The sequence below is a fragment of the Lycorma delicatula genome, chromosome 6 (genome assembly GCF_047948215.1).
Source record: "Lycorma delicatula isolate Av1 chromosome 6, ASM4794821v1, whole genome shotgun sequence".
Classification (NCBI taxonomy): domain Eukaryota; kingdom Metazoa; phylum Arthropoda; class Insecta; order Hemiptera; family Fulgoridae; genus Lycorma; species Lycorma delicatula.
In genome coordinates this window covers 26,557,446-26,580,281 of record NC_134460.1, presented here as the reverse complement: position 1 = coordinate 26,580,281, position 22,836 = coordinate 26,557,446, and the positions used below count along the sequence as shown (strand labels likewise).

The window sequence follows — 22,836 nt, the reverse complement described above, 5'->3', positions numbered from 1 at the left end:
ATGCTGTCCTCTATTGTATAAATTTGGTTATTGAAATTATAAATAAAGTATGTCATAAATATTATTTTGTGTTTCATTTATTTTAGAGTTAAAACTGTTATTTTTAACAGTTGTAAATTTTTTTAATGATTTTATTGTATAAATTTTATTGTAAGGATGTAAATATATTATTCAATTACTGTAGTTTTTTTTTTAACTGGAAAATATATGAATTTTGCTTTGCAAAAAGTAAAGTTTTTTTTACTTTCTCCTGTAATTAAGTAACCAACAGATTAAATTTACCTGTTTGTCTCATAAGTTTTATTTCTGTTACTAAAACAACTGACAATGTAATATTAGATTTTTAAAATTTGCATTGATGTGACTTTTAAGACTTATTTATTATATTCTACGTAAGTATTATACTTTTTTTCTATATTAAATTAATTGTACCAATTTGTACCTTCCTAGGAAGTATTGTGATCGAAAAAAATTTCAGTTTTCAGATTTCAATGGAAATATCCATTTTGACTAGTTTTGGCATGACACCTGTATGTATGTATGTATGTATCTCACATAACTCAAAAACGATTAGCCATAGGATGTTGAAATGTTGGGTGTAGGACTGTTGTAACATCTAGTTATGCACTTCCCCTTTTGATTGCAATTGACTGAATCAAAAGTGCCCAAAAAAGCTCAGAATCCAAAAGAAATTGTATTTTGGACTTTTTCTTAACTGAAGTAGTAAGTTCTCATTGAGAGCTTTACAAAAATGTATCATAGTTGGTACTTATTTTCATTGGTTCCAGAGTTATAGCCAAATGAAATTTTAATTAATGAAGCATTTGGATTGTATAAGAGGAAGACACATTGGTTCAAATCAGACTTCATCTCTTTTTTTTTTAATTTAAATATATTGATTTATTAATAATTATTAACCTCCAATTATAAAAAAAAAATACAATAAATAATAATTCAAAATAATGAAATGAAATTTTATGTACTTTTCATGTGTATATGTAATTTAATAGGCGTACAAGTAAGTCATGTAGTGTCCACATCAGATTTGGTGAAACATCTGATCATTCATTTTTGTTTACATTTTCATTTTGTTGATGGTTGCATCATAATTTAAAAAACATAGTATTAGATATGACATACATTTATTTAAAAAGTAATAAAGGGACTTTTACTCTATCGTAATATTTCATGTAAGATTGTTGAATTAATAATTGTATAAATATTTGATGTTAATAACTAATATTTTAGCAATTGTATAACTGTTCACTTTATTTATAAAATGGAGTTTGTCCCTCGTAGCTCTTTACTTCATTTCAACTGATGTACTACTTCCTTGATCTTTCACAAAGTCTTGTATAGTTTAGTTGTTTCTCTAGCTATATGCCACTTTTTTCTGTTGTTCCAGTGCTTGAGCTGGAGCAACCAAAACTAGCTGAATCTTAGTTTTTTCAATCTTTACCTTCAGTCATTTCCTTCCATTTCAGATCTTGTCTGCTACAGTGTGGTTCACATGAATTTTATTACTACATTTTGAATCCTGTTGAATTTTCAAGAAGTTTTGAATCCTGAGAAGTGTCTCAAGTTTCTGCACATTAGGTTTAAATAATTCCAGATAGTTATCGTATTCTACAAAAAAACTAGCTTCAGTTTGTAAAATACTTGGTTGTTAAAAAATAATTTTTTGTAAAATTCACAATTTTATATCATTACTTACAATTTCTGAAATTCCCTCTGATGTTAACACGATAAAAAATACTCCTAAATACATGAAATCTTATCTTCAAATTTAGTTCCTTTGAATACATTTCTGATAAGCTCTTTTCTCACGCCTTCCTCCTCTCCCTCTCTCTCTTTTCGTTCATTAAATTCATTACTAAGTTGTTTAGTATTATTGATTTTTATATTAAATTTTTGCAAAAACTTTCTATACTCTTTTTACTTTCTTTCAAATACTTTTGTTTGAATGAATGTTATTTTATGGTTCTCTAATCTAAGTGTATATTGTAATAACTGGAGATAAATAAATCTCAAAACTCTTGGGTGATCTTCTTTAATGAATCTATATCTTTTCATAGTTTTAAAGTTATTGCCTTCCATTTTTCTTGTTATTTAACATCTTTCATTTCTTTAAAGTTTATTCACTTGCTAACATCTGTAAGCATCCCAGACTTTATTCTTCTTTCTCCCCTAAATTCCAGTTTTCTACCTATGATCCTTTGCTGAAGACAGTTACTTAGTTCCTTTATTGGTAACTGTGTCAAAAGTTCATATATTTTGAATTAAGTTTTATAGTAAACAGTTGGTTGTAGATAGATATGAGAAAAGTAAAATTAGATGAAATTGATAAGGAAAAGGATAACATGTTAATTGGACTATAATATATTGAACAAAATTGTCTTTATATATTGTTCTTTATAAAATTGTTCAATATATTATACTCCAATTAACATGTTAACCTCTTCCTTATAATTTTCTTCTAATTTTACTTCTCTCATACTTATCTACATCCAGCTGTTTACTATAAAACTTAATTCCGAATATATGAACTTGGACACAGTTACCATTAAAGGATCACAGCTTTATTTTATTATTCATTTTTACTTTTCTTTATTTTTCATTTGTATTTTTTGTTTAATCCCAACTCTGTGCTGCATAAAAACCCAGATAGCAATATTAGGTTAAAATAAATCTGATTGTGTGATCTAGTAGGAAGGTGAATGTGAACTAACTTTTAAATGCTGGTGATTGTATGTTTTTCTTCCAAAAAATCACAATAAATTGAGCTTATAATCCCAAAATACTGTTAGCATCACTTTAATGCTGACATGTAGATTTGAATTTTTCCTGGTGGCTGAACTTTTGGATGTTTCCATTGCATACTTTGATGTTTGGATTGCAGCTCAGAATGTTGAGACCAAGTCTACACAAGTTATACTAGTATTATATAATTTTAAAAATCATTTCCTTTAGCTAAAAACCATTAAATCTCCTATAAATGTGAATTTGGGTGACTGTGGTTTTGAGTCGGCTGTTTCAAAACCCACCTTGAAGATGCTTTACGGTAATTCCATTTGTCACGGATAATAGACAGGGCGGTGCCAATACTTGTATTACAAATTTTTATGCTTCTGCCCTTGCTTATAAGATCTTTTATGTGATTTGGGCAAAGTGCAAAACTTCCACCTATGTTTCTGCTACAATAAAAATTGATGACACTTGTTCTGCCTGTTTAAACTGTTCAATTCATTTATAAAAATTTTTACTTATACAATTTTGCACAGTACTGTTTTAACACTTGCCATTGGATTTTGGTTGCTTTTATACACCTTCAAAAAATAAAAATCTTACCTGTATGCTGTTCTTTTATGTTAACATGTTTCAAGCAGAGCCAATATTTTGAAATGTTCCTTTTGAACAGCTGATATTTTCTTTATCAAGGATGCAAAGTTGAACGTCAGACAGTTTCATATAATGTAATAATTTTTCTGCTATTGCCATGTATCTTTAATTATTGAATGACCTTTGTGTAAACAGAAAATCTGAAATTTTTTTTCACTGAATGTGTTTAAAGTGTCTTTAATTTTAATGTTTAAAGTAATCTGTCTTATTAATTTTTGTGTAAATATTTCTAAGTTCGAAATATTTTTTTTCTTATTTAAATACCAAATTTTATTGAAGCTAATGGCTTGGTGAGGCAGAATAAAATAAATAATTTCACCCCAGTATAACTTAATTCAAAAGTCTACAATCTAAAAGTAAAAATTAATGAAGTTTTATGGAATTATATTCTTGTAACAATAAATATATTCTTTTTAAAATGTTTATTGACTTTTCTTCATAACTTTAAAACTGTTGATTTTTTTAAAAATTGTTTATCCAGCTTGGTGGAAGAATTGTAGCATGATTAAAAACAATAGGCCATATATATTTTAGCAATCTGTTATTCTTTCTATAAAGTTTTGTTCAACTGTTCCCCTTGATTTTGATTATCATAGTTTCTTACAAACAATGTTTATAAGTAATATAGCCTACCTTCAAATTAAACATAACTATGGTATATGAGGCTTAATTATTTTTATGCATAATAATAATAGTTAACTTATTTCAGTTGTCAGTAACAGGTAATGAAATAAAATCTGAACAAACAGAATCAAAAGAAGGTGGAGAGGAAATACAGGCCATGATTGTTAATGAACCAGATGGTGAAGATGATGATTTGCTTAAAGCAGCTGAAGAACGTAGAGATGATGGTAAGCAAATTTATGTTCATCAATAATTTGTGTCCACACATAATTTGTAGATATTATGAAAAAACTAGGCATTTATGTCAGACTGCCAACTAATTTAATTCTTCGGCCTTAACTTAGCTAAAAGAGGAATTTACCAGAAGCAGTTTAGTTTGATTAATAGTGTGCCTCTCCTGCCCCAGTGCTCACCAGAAAATCTATTATGCATTTATACTTTATAAAGATCTGATTGTAATATAAACAGGATTTACCAACTTAAAGTTAAAAGAATTGCATCTAAGTCTTTACATTCATTAATTTTAATTCATCTCCAATTTTAAATGTTAAATGTGCATATGAAACAAACTTTGACTAATTTCAGTAACAGATTTTTCTTTTATTTTTGACATTGGTTTCCTTGTAAAAGTTGAGAATTTACATAATTGTCTTATTACTTTTTATGTTGTGGAATTTTTACAGTTATTATAGTTTCTTATAAAATTATGAATTCAGTACCATCAGTCTGGCAGGCAACATTTTATGTAATGCTATTTGTAAATTGTAGAACAGATTACATGTATTGTATTGGTTACAATAAATTCATGTTACTCATTTATTCAATTCTTGTCCCTCTGAGATCTTTGATTAGAATTCATCCGCAGCGTATAAATAAAATAACTACCATCAAGGTAGAGGAAGAATCTATTTGAGATTTTTTAAAACGACTGCCCTTTAAGGTTCTCTTTGTTTTTGGAAATAGAAAAAAGTCACATGGAGCCATGTCTGGTGAATATGGTGGCTGGGGTATCATTACAGTGTCGTTTTTGGCTAAAAATTGACGAACAAGCAATAAAGTGTGAGCAGGCGCATTATCATGGTGCAAAAGCCATGAATTGTTTTGCCACAAATCCGGGCATTTTTTTTCAGATTGCTTCACACAAACGGCATTAAACTTTTAGCTAATACTCCTTATTGATCATTTGACCTTGTGGCAACAACTCATGATGCACTATGCCATTAAAGTCAAAGAACACCATAACCTTCACAATCGACCATACTTGTCAAGCTTTTTTCAGTCTTGGTGATCTAGAATGCCTCCACTGGGACAATTGAGCCTTAGTTTTGACATCATATCTGTAAACCCATGTTTCATCACCTGTTATGACATGTTTCAGTAGTTATGCTTCATTGTTGACTTCATTTAGCAACATCTGAGTAACTTCCATTCGCTGCTGTTTTTGTTTGAAATTCAACAATTTTGGAACAAATTTTGCTGTCAAACGTTTTGTACCCAAACATCCGAAAAAATTTTATGGCATGAGCCAATTGATATGCCAACATTATCAGCGACTTCTTTGATTGTGATTCAGCAATCATTCATAATTGTTTCTTTCACTTTTTCCATGTTTTCATTGGTTCTTGATGTGCTGGAACATCCAGGGCGCTCATCACCTTCAACATCTTCACAACCTTCTTGGAAACGCTTATATCACTCATAAATCCTTGCTTTGCTCATAGCAGACTCACCAAAAGCAATATTTAACATTTTTAAAATTTCTACATTTTATTCCATTCTTGTAGCAAAATTTAATACAAATTCTCTGATCCATTACTTGCACAAAAAAAAAATCGCCGATTGCACCAAAACATGAGTTATTCTTTTAACAGGTGACAACAGACTAAACATCCAATATGGCTAAAAATGTACAGATACTTTTCAAACATATTTACCAATACAACAATGAAAAAATTTCGAGAATTGGACTAATACAACCCACAAAATTTTTAAATTCTCATTACTTTTTGAACACGCCTCGTACTTGGCTTAGTGGAAAACTGTAGAAAATGGTTATCATGGTGGCTTAGGCTAGATATATATAAACAAACACATATACAGAAATTCTGATTTATAAAGATGGTGAAGCAAAAATTTAGTATATGCAATAAAATTTAACATGTGGTATATCTTTAATAAAAAATTTTCAGAAAATTTTAAGCTTAAACTAGGAAAATTTTTCAACTTCAAATTTACTGGTTATAGGACCAGGGAAGAAAGCTATTATTTGTTAATTTACATCTGGTACTACCAGTAAGTATGAAACTGGAGCAATGACAACTATTGTAAGTGTTACATAGCTGAGTTAACATCGCCATATTTTATGCCTTTATCATAATTGAAAGACATGATGAATTTTTATTTGGAAACATAGTGTTTATTTATTAAGTTAATTTTGCAGTCTGTAATAAGAAAATTTGGTGACATATTTTGATACCTAATTAATTTGTTTTGTTAAACCTCATTAAACCTTTTCACTAAATTTTTATTAAATTATAATGTTCTTAAATAAAACCTTAAAAAATGTCCTGGAAAAGCTGTCTATTATTTCGGTTCAACAATACTTAGAGCATCCTAGAAATTGAGTGGCATGAAGTAAGGCCAAAATAAAATTGACTGAAGTAATAGTATACTTACCTTGGTGAAAAAGAATGTAAAACATGGCTATCATGGTAGCTTAGGCTAGATATCATAAGGGTGGATGGATTACGGGTAGTACTATCCTCTATAATGGACATTTCCCCTCTTTTGGGTTATTTTCAGATATATTAAACAGCATTACCGACAGTTCCCTGTATTTCCTTAACTTTAGACAATGGCTACTATAGCACTCATTCTTTATATTGCATCTGTGTTCTTACTCATTTTTATTTGTAAAATGAATTAAATTTAGTTATGAATTAAATAATATGTAGACAATATAGATTTTGTTTGTTTTCCCTTGTAGAATAGGATTGTTTCTTGTGAATCAAATTTTTACCTGAAACTAAACTGTTCATCAGTGTATCTTCCAGCTAATGTTTTAAAAATTATTCTAGCTAATTTGGATATATGCGATATCAAACTTACTACTAAATTTAAATTTTACAAAGGCTTTATTTAATTTTTACTTATTGCTTGCGGCTATTTCCGTATTGTCGGATATAATATAAACTACTAAAATTAGATTATTGTTTTAAGTAAATATTGTGCTCGGTAGGACTAGTATTGCTATGTTTTTTTGTGCTGTAAGTTATTTATGTGTTTGAATTCTTATTCTCTTTTTTATATTGTGAAGTAAGTAATGTATATTCACTTATTCTAAATTAAGTATTCTGGTATAATTATAAATATAATTAACTTTAATGTTGAAGTGCTGTTTAATTTTTTATTTTCAGTAATTCGTAATCACTACCCAATCCAGACCATCAGATCCTCTCAGAACGTATGACAAAAAAATTAAATTGATTCCTGCATTCTATGAGGGTTATTTTTTTTTCAAGGTTCAATCAGTCACAAAATTAAAACCACAGTGAAAATAAAAAATTTTTTATTTGTAACAAGTACTCACATAGTTATGCTATTTCTCTACATAGTTGCCACTCCGATTTAGACATTTGTCGTAGCGTGATACAAACTTTCCAATTCCCTTGTCATAGAACAGAGCCATCTGTGTTTACAGCCATGTTTCTACGCCGGTCTGCAGCTCGATGTCTGTGCCAAATGTTTTCCTCCTAGCCATTGTTTCATGTGAGCAAAGAGGTGAAAATCGGATGGAGCCAAGTCCAGGCTGTATGGTGGGTGATCAAACACTTCCCAACAAAAACGCTGCAGGAGCTTCTTTGTTACAGCTGCAGTGTGCGGCCGAGCATCATCATCGAGAAAGACAATGCCTGATGACAACATTCCTCTCCGCTTATTCTGAATTGCCTTTCGTTGACATTGAAGAGTCACGCAGTATGGTCAGACAGCATCTTGGGAACCCATCCCGCACACAGTTTGCTGTACTGAAGTTTCTCACTCACAATGGTGTAGAGAGCTGATATTGAAATTTCATGATACGAATCACTCAATACAGAAATTGTGAACTGACAGTTTTCTCGAATTGCCTCATCCATTCACTCAACGAGATCATCGGTTGACACTCGCTGCCTTCCCTGACCGCCTGCATCATGAACATCTGTACGTCCTGCTTTAAAGATCCTGCACCATTGTCGCATTTTGCTGTCACTTATTGGAGTTTCACCATACACATTACTTATTCGTCTATGAATTTCAGCTGCATTACACCCCTCAGCCTGAAGAAATCAAATTACCACACGTACTTCACACTTGGCGGGAGATGCTATTGTTGTAGACATGTTTACATGCTAGTTGCATGTTCAGAACTAAACAAAGTGACGTGCCATGATTGAAAGCTATACTAGAGACGCTGCGCAACACATATGCGCAAAGGTTCATCCAATTTTTGCACGGGTTTTTATTTCGCGACTGATCGGACCATGAAAAAAAATAACCCTCATAATTCGAAAGTTAGGTAGTTCCATAGAATTAACCATAAAAAATATGTGTCTGGAAATGTTTTCTTACATATATCAAAAAAAGCTCTAGTTTTAAAATAAATAAATAATTATAAATGAATTATAATTATCAACATTTATTGTCTCCCTTAAAAATGCAGTAAAAAGTGACTTTTTTGTGTTATCAGGTTACTGGTATAATGTTATATCAGTGAAAAGAAAACAAAAAGTGCAGCTTTTTGTACATATATGTTCATTAGTTAGAAATGTTTATCAATAAACAATCTATAGTCATCATTACTGATTGTTTAATTCTGACTTCATTGCCAAAAAGAGTTGTCTTGCCATTGAAATTAAGTTTTCAGTCCTTACATTAAGGTTTGTTATCATACAGGATTATTTCATTTGATGAAATGTTTTAAGCTTTTTATCTAAACTTATTTTATTTCTGCTTTTGCAGCTAGGGTGAAAGAAGATAATACTGCTATGAAATTATTGAAGTCATTAATGAATGAATTATCAGAGTTAATTTCAGCAGACGGTTGGAAAAAGCTTGGAGTTAAATTAGGATATCAGCAGTCAGAGGTAACATTTTGTTTTAATTAATACCATAATGTTAATAGAAGTGTTGGTTTTTTTATAAATGTTTTAAGCTAGTCTTTTTTTCTGGCCATATTCATGAACATAGAGATTTCAAACAATTTTTTTTTATCATAAGTATTTTTACTTTCTTTTAATTAATAAACTAATCATACTCTGAGTTAGGATAAATAACTTAAATACAAGATGTCCGGACTAAAGGTATCCAAGATTAATGGCCTACATTTGGAAAACCAGTCCTAATCTAATCCCTTAAACATAGGCTCAATCGACAAGAAGTATCAAAAAGATTAACTCGCATTGCGATAGTAGTCGGTCAAGATGTGGACCTCGCAACAGAAGGTTCGTGCTTTGGTTAGTGAAGTTTCAGTCAGTATGAATAGACAAACAGACTTGGATGTAGGAGGATTGATATATTCCATTCAGATTGTACCTACCTTTGAACATGTGTGATTGAAACTTTGCTAACCAAGCATTAAGTAGTCCGATTCGTATAGTCACAATTGCATTGTGAGTTGGCTTGCCTGTGCATGTGTGTTCTGCTGAGAGTATACAGAACAAATATTGGAGAGATATTTCCTTGTCAATTGAACCTGTGTTTATGAGATTAGTACAACTAATTTTCTAAATATAGTCTGTTACTTCTGGATACCTTTAGCTTAGACACCTTGTATTTCTAATGATATGTTGCCATTTACGCACATTCTGGTTGTTCTATAATTAGCTTGAGTTTTAATTACCTGTTGTTGTAATTTACATGAAGAATCTGTACTCTTATATTCCAGCCATCTACAATTTTTCCAGTTATAACTTATTCACATATTGGAACAACTTTATCAAAGTCTGGTAATTCATAAATTCTATCTAAAATATTGCTGTTACTGTCACTGTAAGATTGTAAATTTTATAAAAAGATTTAATTATAGTTACTGACATTCAATATACTATTTATGACAAACACATACAGGTGTTCATAATCATACAACCCATGTGTAAAATTGTTTATTTAATGACAAGAATAATTTAATTATATGGTATAAGAAACTAAGCAGATTTTCATACATTTAGCAAAATAAATGTCCCCCTTTGGTGTTGATACAAGCGTCCAACTTTCCTTGGGGGTGCTGTATTCAATATTTTCTTTCATTTAATCCAAAATGTACAGTTTGCTCTTGAATGCATAGTCAAATCCATAAACAAATTGATAGTGTAACATGTAGCACTATCTTGCTGTAACCAGCAAGCCCTTTCATTTTTCAGTTTCAAGCAAGTCCACAAAATTTGTAATAATTTCTGAATAACATTCTCCTGTTAACACTTCTATAAAAAAAATTAAAATTGCATACCAAAAACCACTTTTTGAGAATGCAATGGCCCTTCATGATAAATGTAAAAATTTTCACTGTATACTGTGTTATTTTGTCTGTAAATGTACCCAGAAAAATGATATTACTGAATCATCTGAATAAAAACCATGCCCACAACATGCACATCACCTTGCGTGAAAGTTTGAACCACCTACAGTACTAACATAAAATCAAACAGGATGAATATCATCAAAATTGTTGTCAGTTGTTTACGATCAGCTATATTTCCTCTTATCCTGAATCTACACTGAAGAAAATCGTCAAGTTTATTTTCGTACTGTATTATCAGGTAAAATTAGCCTTAAAAACATTCTAGCATTCAAAATAAGATCAGAGAGGATTAGATAATGTTCCACAATAAATATAAGCTAGCCTTGTGAAAAACAGCATGGTTGTACTGCTTAGACACTGACACAGACAGAGGAACATGTCATGAATCAGTGCATTTTGCCTTCATTTATTACAATCTAATGAATACTTACAGGTATAGGATCGACATCAGTTTTGGGTTGTGTGGCTTTATGTGTGCTCTAAATTTAATATATTTCAATAAATATTAAAGTTTTAAAAAAACTGGTTTGAAATAACCGTACAAAAACAAACATGTTTGTAATATCAATAAACATTTTGCTTGGACTTAGTGCATTTGTTTAAACCCTAATTATAGTAATCTCGCTGGGCAATATGATGTTGTAATTAAAAAAGAACCCTAGAACTTTTAAGATAGATTCAGAAGACATCTGCCAAAACTCAGTGTGACTACTGCTGAGAAAGGCGTCAAAGTTAATTTAAAGGAAAGGTAGTGAAGAATGGTAACTTATGTACAAGTGAAGCACAATTTGAAAAATATTTTTCTCAAAGAAGTGCTTCAAGATCCACACCTGTGAAATGTACATTTAGTTTATGTACACTTAATTTATCAATTTTTAAATATTTTCTTTAACCTATTTTGTTTAATCAATTCTTTTCTATCTATATATTTTATTTTAATGGGGTCTTTGTACAAACTGCTAGTATATTGCGTCTGTTTGCGTTTGACATTACGTCTGTTTGTAACTTTTTTACACTTATGATTTTTCTTTTTGATATCTCTAAAAATTAAATGGTTTTTTTATTTAAGCTTTAGTGTGAGCCAATTTTTTTGTATTATGGTAATGATAACCTTTCTGGTTGTTGATTCATAAAGAAAAAAAAGAATAGATGCAACCATTTTGCACACAGCTTCTTAGGTTATATTGGGGTATTGGAATAATCTTTACCACAGATAGAATAAACTCATTATTTTTGGATACTTTTGCAATGACCAATTCAAGCAGGCGTTCTCCCATTACACCATCAGCACAATTTTTTTTTTTTGCAATAACCAGCTCAAATGTATGCTACAAAGATTTTTTTCCCTCCTGATTAAAGACCCACCTTAAAGCCAGCTCAGGTTCCCTATAGAAAGCCTTTGCTCATTTCCAGTATTACATGATATATGGAACGTATGGTGACAATCGTTTCTGTGAGATCTCTGAAAATGTTCCATCCCATTCTCCTCAGTAATTGTTGATGGGATAAATATTCTGTATCTGAAAGCTTTGTTACATTTTTTTTAGATGTGGTTGTTTGTTGTAGTTTTCATAATCATTTGCAGGTAAATTATTATCTCATTTTTGATCCTTTCATTCTCAATGATTTGTTGATTTTGTTTAAATGTCCAATGGGTGCATGCTAAGGACATAAGTTCTATAGATAATCCAGTTTGGTATTTATGTAAATTGCTGAGAGCATTAACTCTGCCCATGGCATTAGGAACTATTGATAATTACTCAGTAGCTGTATATGAAACCCTACCTGAGGTTTTTTTCTGTATAATGTCATATTATACAATAAAATCACAAATTATAGTAACTGAAACAAGAAGTAGTGTAAGTGAATTACATGTGAGCTGCATTGATATAAAACCCGTGCAATAGATAGTTCCTCAAAAAAAAAATTCCATCATCACATCATTAAAATCTCCATACAATATAATTCTTATAACATTTCATTATTTTACTGTACAACCACAATACTCAAACTATTTAGATATGAGGGTAGAATCATTATTAGGTCATACTTAACTTCCACAATATTTGGTTATACTTATACTAGAAAAAAATAGCTCATAAAAAATAACACAAATAGTGAACAAAATTAAGGATATAAACATTGAATACAACTCTATTCTTGCATCTTCTTACATCTGCTTACTAAATGTGTTATTTAAATGATTATTCACATCATCACAGTAGTGAGCAGGTACACCATCACTGAGAAACAATATCTGTACTTTATCTATAAAAGTGGAATATCTTCCAAGAGTGCAATCAGATTTGTTTGCAAAAAATCTCTATTGAGCTTGTAGGTAAGAAAAAAGGGCCTATGGTGTTATCACTAAGAAAACCACACCACTCATTAAACAAATAATTGCAATGGAAGTGACTTGTAGCAATCTCATGGGGATATTATTCTGCCCAGGTACGAGTATTTTGATAATTTACAATACCATTTCTTGTAAAACAGAATACAACAGTAATTAGAATATTGCCTAAAAAATTGGGATGATGTTAACATTTTCTAATTTACCAACAGAATTTCATTCGTTTATCAAAATCAGGTGGTAATAAGTCTTGCATACTTGTTGTATGGAATGTGTGTAATTGTTGCTTCCATACCATTCACCACACACTTGATTGCAATTATAACAACCTTTGCAAATGAAAGCAATGTAACAACCTTTGGTGTTTGAGGTGGGAGATATTTGTACTTCATGCAATATATCTTCTTCGTTGTTGGCATTTTTCACAACCAGTATCAAATCGTGCTTTAGGCATACCTGTTTCTCCAAAGGTAAAAATGTTAGCTTTGGAGCTAACATCCTCCAAAGCCTAAAATGTTTTACGATTCGGTACTCTTCAATTTGGATAATATTCCTGCTGTTCATGCACAGCAGCCAATCCATTTTTATTTAATTTACCATAAATTAACAACTTGTCTGTCAACTCTCCAAATGAAAACAAATTTGTGGTATCACCTATTGTGAATGACCGACTGAACAATAACAGCACAAACACGGCTCAAGTGAATATTCAAATGCTAGACACTAAACTGAATTCTTGATGAGCTGTTATTGCCAACCTTTTAAAAAATAAAAATTTTTAATGTTTTAGAAGGACATCTTTCAAATTTATTTTTATAATTTTTAGCATTTGTACGTAAACTGTTTTGTTTAAAATTGTATCGCTTTTCCAATCCACTTTGTGTGTTATGTTTATAATTAAACTTCTCAAATTTGCATTTAATTTTATTAGGCATTGTTTACATCAGTTTTCTCAGAATTAAATTCTCTATGAAGTTAACTACAAATTTTTATTTGTTTATTGGAAAATTAACAAAGTTATTTTATTCCAAATCTAAAAAAGTGTATTTTCTGACAAAACTTTTTTGTGTTTTACCAAGTTTTTATTAAAATCTAAGTGAGTGGAGGTCTGGGACCACTTTTATTCAATTTGTTAGATAAAAAACCATAAGAAAGCACCAAATTTACCCCTTGATTTGTAGCCCAAGAATTTTAGTGCGGTTTAATTTCACAGGGAGAGCAGAAAGCAGGACTGACTAACTGTTTTAATGAGCTGAAGGTTTCTAACAAACTATTTTCTGACCTATGGTTATATGAACTTTTTTTCTTATTTTTAGTTAATATAATCATCTTCTAAGAGATTGCTATGCAATTTGGAATCATCAATAGTTACGTTGATGACACCCCAGTTGACTGAAGAAATGATCACTAAAGAAAATGAATCATTTTCTTTACCTCACAATATCTGAAATAGATAACAAGCACACTTTTAAAATACATGATCTCCCATAAAGCAGAGAAATTTATCTTTCTTACACTTGCTAGATACATTCAAAAAATATCTGACCGTAGGCCCTGTAAAAATAGCTTAGTTAATGTAAAACAAGTCCAATCCTAGTCACCTTCGAAGGAGTTTGCTTGTGATTTTATACTCTAATCAACAAGTCGTTCCATATTAGAAATGTTTTTTGTAGTCCTATTTTTGAACAGCCAAAAGCTATATACTGTTGTGTTCATCAATGTGGTCTACCGTTTTCCAAAATGAGAGAGTTGCTCCCCTCTCATGGTATGTTCAACTAGAAATCACAAGGAGGTCTGAGACCTGAGGAATTCTGTGTTTTACCAAGAAATCTTGGTATTAGATGTGATTAATACCTAAAAAATTTAATTAATTTTAAGTGGGCTTTAATTTTCAATGGGCTGGTATGTTAACACAAGGTAATTAAATTTTGTAGCTTATAAATTCTAAACCTGCAATTTATGTAGTATATTCAATATTAGATACTTATAATCTTAAATGAAATGTTATTGAAAATTTTAAATTGAAGTTGTTGAATTCTATTGTACTATGTTTATCCATTTTGACTTATCATTGCAGATTGATTATTTTGAAGGGATAACACTGGGGAGAAAATCAACTGCTGCCAGTAGCGGGGATAGCAACACTAACTTATCTCCTGTGAAAGAAAGTGTGAAACAGATGCTTTTGCACTGGTGTGATAATGATGATGCAAATATTGAAAACTTAATTTATACACTTGAGGGATTAAATATGAATAAAGCTGTATATTTTCTTAAACAATACCAGCCTACTGTTATTGATTAGATTGTAAATTATTTTTATTGTGTAATATATAAATTTTACATTAGACTTATGTTTTACTTTTCCTCCTATAACTCCTCTGTTCCTGTTGTGCAAAGTAATTCTAGTGCATGTGGTCAGGATATATTCTTTATATAGTATTATAATATAGTAATAAATGTCCAGTGATATTTAACTCTGCATTTTTAAGACACATAAAATGTTTTACTTATTTTTTTTTAATAGATGAAATCTATCCCTAATAAACATGTTCTTACTTGATATGGAAGACAGTAGGTTCTTACCGTACTTAATTTTTGTGATGAAGCATGGTGATTCATGGTTCCCATAGGCAGGAAATGTCAGGAAATAATAACTTAGGAAAGGTCAGGAATTTTTAGAAAAAATCAGGAAAAATTGCAAAAAATTTCAGAGTATTGAATTTTTGTTACCGAATTAAGATTGTTATTAAAAAGTATTTTTTAATTAGGGCAAAATATATTTCGTATACTTTCTAGCATCAGAAAGTGGTGACCCCATTGCCCAGCACATTGTATTTATGTGCATAAAGCAGCCATTAACATGTCCTCTTCTTACTTACAATTATTCTTTTATATTAAAGGAGGAATGAATATTCCAAATTGGAGTTAATTATTTCACTGGTGAAATTTTAACAAAAAGTTACAATTGAAAAATGTAAAGGTTAACAGTTTTCTTGGAATTTTTCTCAAACCACCATGATTTTTTTTGTATTTTAAGTAATTAATTGCTTTTAAATGTCACTTAAGAAGACTCTGTTTAATGACCAGCAGTTAGATTTAGACTGGGCAATATGGGGGGAAAGTAGAACTGACTTCACACAAAGAAAAGCAGCATTATAAAGTAGTTAAGATAAGGAATTGTCAGGCTTCGCTGAATTTTTTTTTTTTTTTTGCCAGTGGTACTTTGTAAAGCTTTGATCTACAGTTGTGAGAATCATGGTTGTGGTACATCTAGCATTTCAGCAGCAAATGATACATTTGAATCCTCAATTTCATTTACACAGTTACTTGTTTTTGTTATAAAGATGATGTTTCTAAGGCAGAGGTTATGTGGGTTCTCAATGTTGTACAAAATGATCAACAATTGTTGCGCCCGATCAACTTAAGTTCATTAGGTACAACTTTTAAGATTATGTTTCGTGATATTTGTATAGCGTCAAAATTCCAGCTTGGAATATTAATTTTCATTAATCATGGCTTGCACTGTATTTTGATGACATTTTGCAAATACATTAGAATAATAATGACAAAATATTTTTCAGGTAAATGTTAATAATGTTTGTGTTCTATACAAAATAAGGGTGTCTATTCTAGTTTTCTTATCTGTATTACCTTTAGTCACAGTGATTTTAGTTTTCCTTTAAGTTGTAATCATACATATATTTTTTTGTTTAATTGGATTCTGAATTCTCAGCATTTTTACGCAAACTAAGTTATCAAATGTTGGTTTTTATTTACTTTGCAAAGCAATGTAGGCTATTTATTGTGAAAAATTTTTAGCAATCTATTTTAAAAAATTTCATTTGGATTTTTCTTATCTGTGTTTATTTTTAGTTACCATGATGTTCATTTTTATCTAAGAAACTTATTAAGTGTTGTTTTTGTTTGTACTTTCAATGTAATTTATCAAATAAATAGCCTAATTTGAAATGAATATTGTAAAAAAATCATTAAAAAATAAAGTTTAAATATGAATGTAATTAAAAAAAGCTTGAGTTGTACAGCTCTGGGGATGGTGGAGGCTGCAAAAAACAAAATATCTATATATTTTGTGGAGTAACATAGCATAACATTACGAGAGTCAGGAAATTTTAACCAAATTGATAAGGAAAATTGAATCTAAAATTTCAGTGGGAACCCTGAACATTTCATTGAAGTGGTAAAGTTCCATGTCACAATGTTCACATATGGGGACTTGAGAATCCCATATGTATGAGTAACAGAGAGATTCATCAGAAGTTAATGGTTTTTTGTGCAGTTTTGTATACAAAACTTATGGCCCTTTCTGTTTGATGGGAACAAAGTAACAACTGTGCATGTTATCTTGAGATGCTGCAAGACTGGCTTTGACCACAAATAATGAAGGTCGAAAAATTCATTATAAGTAAGATGGGGGACTCGCCATATCAGCATGACTGTGTTCGTTGGTTTGTAAATGAAATATTGCATCAGAAGTGGATAGGCCACAAGTGAGATCTCAGACATTACCCCTTGTGTTATTGTCTTGTAGGGATATGTAAAACAAATTGTTTATGTTCCGCCATTGCCTCCCGATTTGGATGAAATGAAAATCAGGATCATAGCTGCAGTAACTTCTGTAACAGAAGCCCTGTTAATTAAGGCTGAGTTCTACAAAGCATTGCAGAAGAGTTAAAATAATTTGTTCTAACATTAAGAGACATAGAACATTTATAACTTAGTATAATTTTATACATTTTTGTATATTATTAATCTCTCTTTTAATCAAAATATATTCATCTTATAGTTATAATACATTTTATTATAAAATATATATATATATATATATATATACACACTCAATTTTTTTTTCAACCTCTGATAGTGGCTATAAGTAAATATGAAATAGGAGACGGGTCTGCAACAATTTTCGTTCGATTACACTGCTCCCCCTGCCTCAACCTCTGCTGGCTCCATTGCATCAGTCTGAGTTGAGCTACAGGCAATTGAACATGGCCGCTATGATCAATGCCCCTGCCAAATGTGAGTTGCGAAGTGTTATATGTTTTCTGCAAGCAGAAGGATATAGCGCTGCTGAAATCCATTGCAGAATGAGCCTAGTATATGGTGAAAACTCAGGCAGTCGTGTAGGAAATTTAAATAAGGCATGCGGATGTCTATGATGAAGGTGGACAAGGACACAAATCTGCAACAAACTGAGATTCATGATAAGTAAACATTTTGCAAAAATTTCAAGGTCATCTCTGTACACAGTTGTAACTAACCTAGGATACTGGAAACTGTGTGCACGTTGGATCCCAAAAATGTTGAGTGACAATCACAAAACGCAGCGAACGGCGTCAGCCTTAAGGTTTCTCCCATGTTACGATAATTAGAGCAAGGAGTTTTTAAAGTCTTATCATTACTGCCGATGAGACTTGGATCCAGTATTACAATCCAGATACAAAAGAACAGTCTAAGCAGTGGATGCACACTTCTTCAAACAAGCCAAAAAAGTTTAAACAGAGACTTAGCAAGAGGAAAACAATAGCTACATTCTTTTGGGGCCACAAAGGTGTCTTGGTGAATTTTACAGAGCAGATTACAACAATGGAAAAGGAGGTTTATTGTGAATCTTTATGTTGCCTCCGCAGAGGGATCCAGAACGTGATCTCAAACGGTGTGGTTTTGATCGATGACAATGCATGACTGCACCGTGCCAACATGATACAAGACTTCAAACAATTCAAGTGATGAGTTTTTGACCATCTACCGTATAGTCTAGACTAGCATGTAGTAATTTTCACCGCTTTTGAGAATTGAAGACAACCATCAACATTACAGAATTTCTGTAGCTTGAGTTTTAATTACCTGTTGTTTTAACTTATATGAAGAATCTGTACTCCTATATTCCAACCATCTCAATTTTTCCAATTATAATTTACTCACATATTGGGAGAACTTTATCAAAGTCTGGTAATTCATAAATTCTATCTAAAATATTGGTGTTGCTGTCACTGTAAGATTGTAAATTTTATAAAAATATTTAAATAATTAAATCTTTTAATAAATAGTATATTGAATGTCAGTTACTGACATTCAATATACTATTTATGACAAACACATACAGGTTTTCATAATCATACAACCCATGTATAAAATTGTTTATTTAATGACAAACTAATTTGCTTAGTTTTTTGTACCATTAAAGCAAATCATTTAAAAAAATGATTTGCTTTAAGAAAGTATGAGAATCCAAAAAGTCTTTGCCAAAGTAATTATATATATATATATATATATATATAATTACTTTTGTAAAGACTTAATATATATATACTTAATATATATATATATATATATATATATTTTAAATTGAGTTCTTCTTTCTTAACTATCTAATTAGTATGCATACTTCATGAACAATTGCGAATTTCCGTGCATTGGGAACAAAATTTTGAAAAAATACACTACCTGGAATTTATTATTAACCAATTTAAGATACATATTTATAATAACACAGCAATTAACTGACAACCTATGCTAGTTGTAAACAAAAAACTGTTGCTTTTATTTAAGAAAAATGATTATACACAATAAATCAACAGATTACAATAGTTTACTACAATGCAAAACACATGAAGTGTTTACTAGAATAAAAACAAGAGTACGTAAAATAAGTTCAATTTTTCAAGGTTTTATTCATTTCATAAGGTCAATTATTTTGTTTATGTGATTTCAGTAATATATACCCAAACAACATTGCGTGATTGAAGCATATAAAAAAATGAAAATAAGAAAAGAAAAACAGTTTAAAAGAATTTGTTATAAGTTATCACATAAAAAACAAACAAAACTATAGTTACGAGATTAGGATATTATGCAAGATTTTAGTCTATTCAATAAAATCAACAAAATCATACAAAAATAAATAAAAATCATTCAAAATTTAACAAAATCATATTTCATTTAATTTAATTAATTTAAAACAAAAGTGAGTGGTTTGAAAATCATTACAACACAATGAAGTACATTTGTACACCAAAAAATTTAAAAGAAGATCATAAGTGAAACAAATAAATAATTATGAATAAAACTATAAATACTAACAAATTAATATCAATTATCATTTCTCATACATAATCATAGAAAAATGAAGTATAGTGTTCTATACGTACTAACACTTTGCACTGGCCAAATGTTTCTAATAAAAGATATCTTAGCAATGATGTCAATGAAATTCAGAGTAAATTGGATGAACTACTGGTAAACAAACATGAATTACATTGATATAGACTGCCAAAAGAGAAAATGTAATATATAAAGTATACTTGTAAAGTATATAAGTATTTGTGGTAATACAGACTGTAAATCTAACAAATTCACTACTTTAACAAACATAACAGCCAAAAAACAAATTTTAATTCAAAATAAATCTTTGTTCTATACATCTCTTTTATATGTTATCTAGCTGAAGTAATACTGATTATCAGGTAGCAGGTTCTATAAAATTTAATTTTGCATAAGAATAAATCGAGTAATTGGTTTAAGATCGTTTATACAACAGCAGAGGACCACCTGCAAATATCTTAGAATTGAAAAAATTAAAGTAGAATAAAACGTTACTTTCATTAAAATTTATTAGATTCACTGCTATATTTATAGACATAGTTAAATTTTTTTTTATAAACCATCAATCTACTGGTTAATGATTATTCTCAAACTTAAAAACAATTTCACTGTTTTCACATCATTAATCACTCAACTTATTATAAAACACATCATTTTAAATTCGGTTACATTAATAAAATTATACCCAAGGTCTGTATTTGACAACAGTTAAAAAAATAGCTCATAAAAAATAACACAAATAGTGAACAAAATTAAGGATGTAAACATGGAATACAACTCTATTCTTGCATCTTCTTACATCTGCTTACTAAATGTGTTATTTAAATGATTATTCACATCATCACAGTAGTGAGCAGGTACACCATCACTGAGAAACAATATCTGTACTTTATCTATAAAAGTGGAATATCTTCCAAGAGTGCAATCAGATTTGTTTGCAAAAAATCTCTATTGAGCTTGTAGGTAAGAAAAAAGGGCCTATGGTGTTATCACTAAGAAAACCACACCACTCATTAAACAAATAATTGCAATGGAAGTGACTTGTAGCAATCTCATGGGGATATTATTCTGCCCAGGTACGAGTATTTTGATAATTTACAATACCATTTGTTGTAAAAGAGAATTCAACAGTAATTAGAATATTGCCTAAAAAATTGGGATGATGTTAACATTTTCTAATTTACCAACAGAATTTCATTCGTTTATCAAAATCAGGTGGTAATAACTCTTGCATACTTGTATGGAATGTGTGTAATTGTTGCTTCCATACGATTCACCACACACTTGATTGCAAAACATGAAAGCAATGTTTTGAACACCTTTGGTGTTTGAGGTGGGAGATATTTGTACTTCATGCAATATATCTTCTTCGTTGTTGGCATTTTTCACAACCAGTATCTAATCGTGGTTTAGGCATACTTGTTTCTCCAAAGCTAAAGATGTTAGCTTTTGGATTTTTGGATCAGCAGTTAGATTTGGACTGGGCAATATGGGGGGGGGGAAAGTAGAACTGACTTCATACAAAGGAAAGCAGCATTATAAAGTAGTTAAGATAAGGAATTGTCAGGCATCACTGAATTTCTTTTTTTTGTTTGCCAGTGGTACTTTGTAAAGCTTTGATCAACAGTTGTGAGAATCATGGTTGTGGTACATCTAGCATTTCAGCAGCAAATGTACATTTGAATCCTCAACTTCATTTACACAGTTACTTGTTTTTGTTATAAAGATGATGTTTCTAAGGCAGAGGTTATGTGGGTTCTCAATGTTGTACAAAATGATCAACAAATGTTGCGCCCAATCAACTTTAGTTCATTACGTACAAAATTTAAGATTATGTTTCGTGATATTTGTATAGCTTCAAAATTCCAGCTTGGAATATTAATTGTCATTAGTCATGGCTTGCACTGTATTTAGATGACATTTTGCAAATACATTAGAATAATAATGACAAAATATTTTTCAGGTAAATGTTAATAATGTTTGTGTTCTAAACAAAATATGGGTGTCTATTCTAGTTTTCTTATCTGTATTACCTTTAGTCACAGTGATTTTAGTTTTCCTTTAAGTTGTAATCATACATATATTTTTTTGTTTAATTGGATTCTGAATTCTCAGCATTTTTACGCAAACTAAGTTATCAAATGTTGGTTTTTATTTACTTTGCAAAGCAATGTAGGCTATTTATTGTGAAAAATTTTTAGCAATCTATTTAAAAAAATTTCATTTGGATTTTTCTTATCTGTGTTTATTTTTAGTTACCATGATGTTCATTTTTATGCAAGAAACTTATTAAGTGTTGTTTTTTTTGTACTTTCAATGTAATTTACTGAAACAATTTATCACAAAAATAGCCTAATTTTAAATGAATATTGTAAAAAAATCATTAAAAAATAAAGTTTAAATATGAATGTAATTAAAAAAAGCTTGAGTTGTACAGCTCTGGGGATGGTGGAGGCTGCAAAAAACAAAATATCTATATATTTTGTGGAGTAACATAGCATAACATTACGAGAGTCAGGAAATTTTAACCAAATTGATAAGGAAAATTGAATCTAAAATTTCAGTGGGAACCCTGAACATTTCATTGAAGTGGTAAAGTTCCATGGCACAATGTTCACATATGGGGACTTGAGAATCCCATATGTATGAGTAACAGAGAGATTCATCAGAAGTTAATGGTTTTTTGTGCAGTTTTGTATACAAAACTTATGGCCCTTTCTGTTTGATGGGAACAAAGTAACAACTGTGCATGTTATCTTGAGATGCTGCAAGACTG

The 22,836-nt window shown here is 30.2% G+C and overlaps 1 protein-coding gene across 3 annotated transcripts in view; it reads left to right on the top strand.

Moving 5' to 3' along the window:
• The window catches only part of Hpr1 (THO complex 1-like protein Hpr1), a 132,535-nt gene extending 117,253 nt beyond the window's left edge, over positions 1 to 15,282 (top strand). For all 3 annotated transcript variants that reach the window (XM_075369460.1, XM_075369461.1, XM_075369459.1), the window contains 3 exons: positions 4,109 to 4,250; positions 9,022 to 9,146; positions 15,010 to 15,282. In XM_075369460.1, coding sequence (XP_075225575.1) covers positions 4,109 to 4,250; positions 9,022 to 9,146; positions 15,010 to 15,237 — 495 coding nt within the window. In that variant the 3' untranslated portion in view covers positions 15,238 to 15,282. The remainder of the gene's footprint in view (positions 1 to 4,108; positions 4,251 to 9,021; positions 9,147 to 15,009) is intronic.
• Positions 15,283 to 22,836: the final 7,554 nt, after the last annotated feature.